At 43.8% G+C, this 5,156-nt stretch overlaps 1 protein-coding gene across 1 annotated transcript; it reads left to right on the top strand.

Annotated features, from left to right (window-relative positions):
- Nucleotides 1-3,944: 3,944 nt before the first annotated feature.
- Nucleotides 3,945-4,896, top strand: LOC142471114 (olfactory receptor 11L1-like). The gene has a single exon (XM_075577909.1). The coding sequence runs from the start codon at nucleotides 3,946-3,948 to the stop codon at nucleotides 4,894-4,896; it is 951 nt and encodes a 316-aa protein (XP_075434024.1). The 5' UTR covers nucleotide 3,945.
- The last annotated feature ends 260 nt before the right edge of the window (nucleotides 4,897-5,156 follow it).

Genomic DNA, 5,156 nt, shown 5'->3' with positions numbered 1-5,156 from the left:
CCAGGCAGATAGAGGAGCCCCAGACAGAGAAAGGAGCCCGGGGCAGAGAGAGGAGCCCAGGGCAAAGAAAGAAGCCCCGGGCAGAGAGAGGAGCCCCAGGCAGAGAGAGGAGCCCTGGGCAGAGAGAGGAGCCCCGGGCAGAGAGAGAAGCCCTGGCAGAGAGAGGAGCCCCGGGCAGAGAGAGAGCCCTGGGCAGAGAGAGAAGCCCTGGGCAGAGAGAGGAGCCCGGGTCAAAGAAAGAAGCCCCAGGCAGTGAGAGGAGCCCCGGGCAGAGAGAGGAGCCCCAGGCAGAGAGAGAAGCCCTGGGCAGAAAGAGAAGCCCATGGCAGAGAAAGAATCCCTGGGCAGAGAGAGAAGCCCTGGGCAGAGAGAGGAGCCCCGGGCAGTGGGAGGAGCCCTGGGCAGAGAGAGGAGCCCCGATACCATCCCAGTACTGGGATACCCTGAGATGGATGGATTTTTGGGAGACACCCTGGGTAAGTTATCTACGGCAGCGCCCAACACCTAGCCAGGTAGGACACTCCCTTAAAACACTCTCTGTGGTGAGATAAGTGGTTTTGTGTCTTTGTGTTGCTTCTGTTGGCTCCGTCCAAAACACTCAATAAGCTCTATTTATTTAACTCCTTCATTCTGTTTGGTGCTCGAGATCCCGGTGTAATAACATCTGGTCTTCTGCCACCGTCAGCATCACCAAACTAACCAGGAAAGACTGAAGGAACTCAACATGTCCGGCTTGGACATGTCCGGCTTTGACATGTCCGGCTTCAACATGTCCGGCTTCAACATGTCCGGCTTGGACAAAGAAGGGAGAGGGGGGGGGACGGACGTGATAGACACTTTCAAAGACATCAAAGTGGAGGAGGGTGGAACCATATTTTCAGAGACAGAGGAGCTAAAACAAGCGGTCGTGCTCTGACTCCGGAGGGTGGGAGGCTTAGCGGGAATGTGAGGTAGTCCTTCTTCTTGGGGTCTTGAGGACTGGGCATGAGAACCCCTGGGTTCGGGGTAAGGGAATTCAAACCTGTTTGGGATAGACACAGGGCTTAAATCATAGTTAGGAAGAAAATCTGAGGGATGTAACAGGGTCTGAGGTGTCACAGGAGATAGGAGATGGGGCAGACGAGCTGGACCCAGCGGTGACCTTCTGCTGTCAAATTCTATGATTCTATGTAAAAGGGACCACAGACTCTAACAGGAAAGGGTTAAAAATACACACAACAATGTAGACACTGAAGGTAAAAAATACATTGCGAATTATAATTGCTTTGGGACTTCTAGTTGTTGGGCTGCTAATTGGACCCATTGGGACTCAGTTCCCATTGAGAGCTCCATGATTGGCTTTTCCACCGTATTGTGAGAAAGTATAAACAGGTCCTGCAGCCGAGAGTTGGGAACTATTGCTGTCTATCAAAGACAAAGCACTGTGACCATCGTTAAAAGGATGTGCTTCATTTTAGGATGGTGAAGAATCATTGTGCTGTATATCTTGTCTCTTAACCCATCTCAGAGCGAATCCATCAAAGTTCAGAAACTCCCTGGGTTTGGTCTGAGGACATAAGTTGATCCCCCTGAATGTTGCTGAATATAACGTTGGTGACAGCGGTGGGATCTTGAGGTAAGTCAAATCAACATGATGTTGCATTATGACCGAGGAGGTAATGCAGACGAGTTCACCTGGACGTGGACATGTGCAAGAAACTATTTTGAGTCTAACTACGCCTCTGTTTTCATCATTGTACAGGTATAGTGTGTAACATTATCCCCGCCAAATAACACCATATATCCCGGAATACCTCAGAATATCACAGAGTTTCCATGGGAATTAAGGGCCATGTTGGCAAACACAATTTATCCCAACATATCCCACCCAGAGGGATAAATGAAGCCTTCTACGTGTATCAAGTTCTTCACACTTACAGATGTTTCCGACTCCATTGTCCTCTCTGGTACGTTTCAACACAATAATATTCTGCTCCATCACTGTCAATGAGTCCTAATATTCTGCATTATAACTGGATATGTTGTGTTAGCTACGGGAACCCCATAAAACATCTGTCATGTGTTAGGACCTGTGAACTGGGTCTGCCTTGTCGTGGCTTGCAGGCTTACAATGCTTTGGCCAAAGGGTTAAACTAAATGACCCTTTTTCAAGAGAATATATAAGTATTTTACTGTGTATTTTTGGCATATTGGATGTAGCATTGGCCCTATCTATTCTCTACACTATTGAAGTCAAGAAGTCCATAGACGTTGCTCAGGATGAATTTGTTTCTCTATATCAAGTGAATGATACGACATAGAAACAGGAGGAGAATGAGAGGGGGACATACAGTACACGTTATGCTTTAACATGATATTATTATAAGGATTGGGTGCCACTCAGAAAGCTCTTCTTCTCTCCTATATTATAGCTGCCTCTCCTATGTTATTATCTCACATTTTTATTTTCACATTAATATATATAAATTCAGCACTACTACTTCCATTTATTTCATCACGCGGTTCAGTATACCGAAAATACCCCAAACTGCACTGTATAACCTCAGGAACATTGCACCCCAAAATATATGGTTCAATGTCACAAGAGTCCGAGATGAATTATTGTGGGGCTTCAGGGTAGGATTGACAATGGGTAACTCATACGTGCCCAGTACTGTAGGATCAGAGCGAATGTAATAAAAGGCATATATATATATATATATATATATATATATATATATATATATATACTGTATATATATATATGCCTTTTATTACATAATATTATATTATATTATATAAATTCTCTGAAACCCCTAAAATCCAATACTGATGGGAATGGAAAACATTATACAGTAATTCAACATAGAAGCAGACATGAGTTGAATAAATATGAAACCATTTGCTCTGAATTTGATACACACAGTCTTAGCTGTTTACGTAGGCTATATTAATTCATTCTTTAGTCCTGGTAAGAATGGATGGATGTTATGCGCACACATTATTTTAAGGATATGTATTAGGATTAATTATATTAGACCTACAGAACAGATGTCGTATGTGTTCCCCCAGAAAACACAGCGTATCATAACACAGAATATCACTCTGTTTCCATAGAATTAAACAGGGGTGTTACATAGTTACATAGTAGTTACATAGTTACGTAGTTACATAGTAGTTACGTAGTTACACAGTAGTTACATAGTAGATGAGGTTAAAAAAAGACGTACGTCCATCAAGTTCAACTTATGCTAAATTTAAACGACAGATACTTTATCCTATATCTATACTTACTTATTGATCCAGAGGAAGGCAAACAAAAAAACCCCAGAGTCATATCATCCAATGATATCTCATAAGGGGAAAATAAATTCCTTCCTGACTCCAAGAATTGGCAATCGGATTATTCCCTGGATCAACATCCTTCCCATGTTTACTTATTTGGTATATCCCTGTATACCTTTCCTTTCTAAAAAAAAAAGATGTCCAACCTTTTTTTGAACAAATCTATTGTATCTGCCATCACAGTCTCCATGGGTAATGAATCCCACACTGTATCTGCCCTTACTGTAAAGAACCCTTTCCTTTGTTGCTGGTGAAATCTCGTTTCCTCCAACCTTAAGGGATGAAAACTGAGTCCTTTGTACTGTCCTTGGGATAAATAGTTATTTTGAAAGCTCCTTGTACTGACCCCGAATATATTTGTATATAGTTATCATATCCCCTCTTAGACGCCTCTTTTCTAATGTAAATACATCTAATTTAGCTAGCCTCTCCTCATAAGTTAGATTGTCCATCCCCTTTATACATTTGGTGGCTCTTCTCTGCACTCTCTCTAGTTCCATAATGTGTTGGTTCAGAGTATCCCAAAAATCCCAACAGATGGGACAATGCAGCACCCCCATTTTATTATGGATGATATATGCATGTTCTATTTAAGATATGTTCTCACTCTCTCATCAGACAATGTTTGGGAAGAATGACACAGCCATCACAGAGGTCCTGCTCCTTGGGTTCTCTGGTCTTCACAGCTTCAAGATGTTACTCTTCTTTCTTCTCCTTGTGATTTATATTGGGACAGTAGCTGGAAATGTCCTGATCATCGTGTTGGTGTCAACCAGTCACCAACTCCACTCTCCCATGTACTTATTCCTCAGTCATCTGTCCTTATCTGATGTCCTACTCACAACCACTATTGTCCCCAACATGTTACTTGTGATATTGGAAGAGGGAAGCATCATGTCTTTCGGCAGCTGTATCACCCAGCTTTTTATCTTTGGGGCCTCATCAAATCCACAGTGTTGTCTTCTAACGGTGATGTCCTACGACCGGTATCTGGCCATTTGCGACCCATTGCGTTACACCTCCATTATGAACCTCAGACTTTGCATAACTCTTGTCATCTGTTCTTGGCTGGTAGGCTTCATAATTATGATATTGTTATGTACTCTGATAAGTAGGTCTGGGTTCTGCAGATCCAATGTCATTGACCATTTCTTCTGTGACTTGGCGCCTCTTGCCGAACTGTCTTGCTCTGATACTTCCACCGTGCAATTGGTGGCATTTTTAATAGCCGCTCCAGAAACTCTTCTTCAAATTATGTTCATCATTACGACTTACGTGTACATCTCCCTCGCCATCCTCAGGATCCCCTCCACCACTATGAGACAGAAAGCCTTCTCCACCTGCAGCTCCCACCTGGCTGTTGTGGGCACATATTTTGGGACACTGATTGCCATTTACGTCGTTCCATCCCGAGGGCACACATTTAACTTAAACAAGGTCCTATCCCTGCTCTACACCGTGATGACTCCACTGTCCAACCCAATTATATACAGCCTGAGGAACCAGGAGATAAGAACAGCTCTGCAGAAGAGGTTCCATAAACACCTCAATCCATCTGTTAGATCTTTGTGAGAGATAGCAACACATGACACTTTGCGGTGAAAATACCAGGTGGCAATGAATTCCCAGGAATGGTGCATTTAAAGTGTCCTTTTCGTTATTCTGCATGGCCCTGGCAATCGTTCCAGTCCCCCCCCCCAACAGGTCAGGTCGAAAGGATACCCCAGCTTCAGCACAGGTGCCTCGATAAGTGGCTCAGTCAAAGACTGACCCACTGATTGAGGCACCTGTGCTGAAGCAGGGATATCCTTACAACCTGACCGGTTTGGTGG

The sequence above is a fragment of the Ascaphus truei genome, chromosome 20 (assembly GCF_040206685.1).
Source record: "Ascaphus truei isolate aAscTru1 chromosome 20, aAscTru1.hap1, whole genome shotgun sequence".
In the NCBI taxonomy this organism is placed as follows: Eukaryota; Metazoa; Chordata; class Amphibia; order Anura; family Ascaphidae; genus Ascaphus; species Ascaphus truei.
This window is presented reverse-complemented; position numbering and strand designations above follow the sequence as displayed.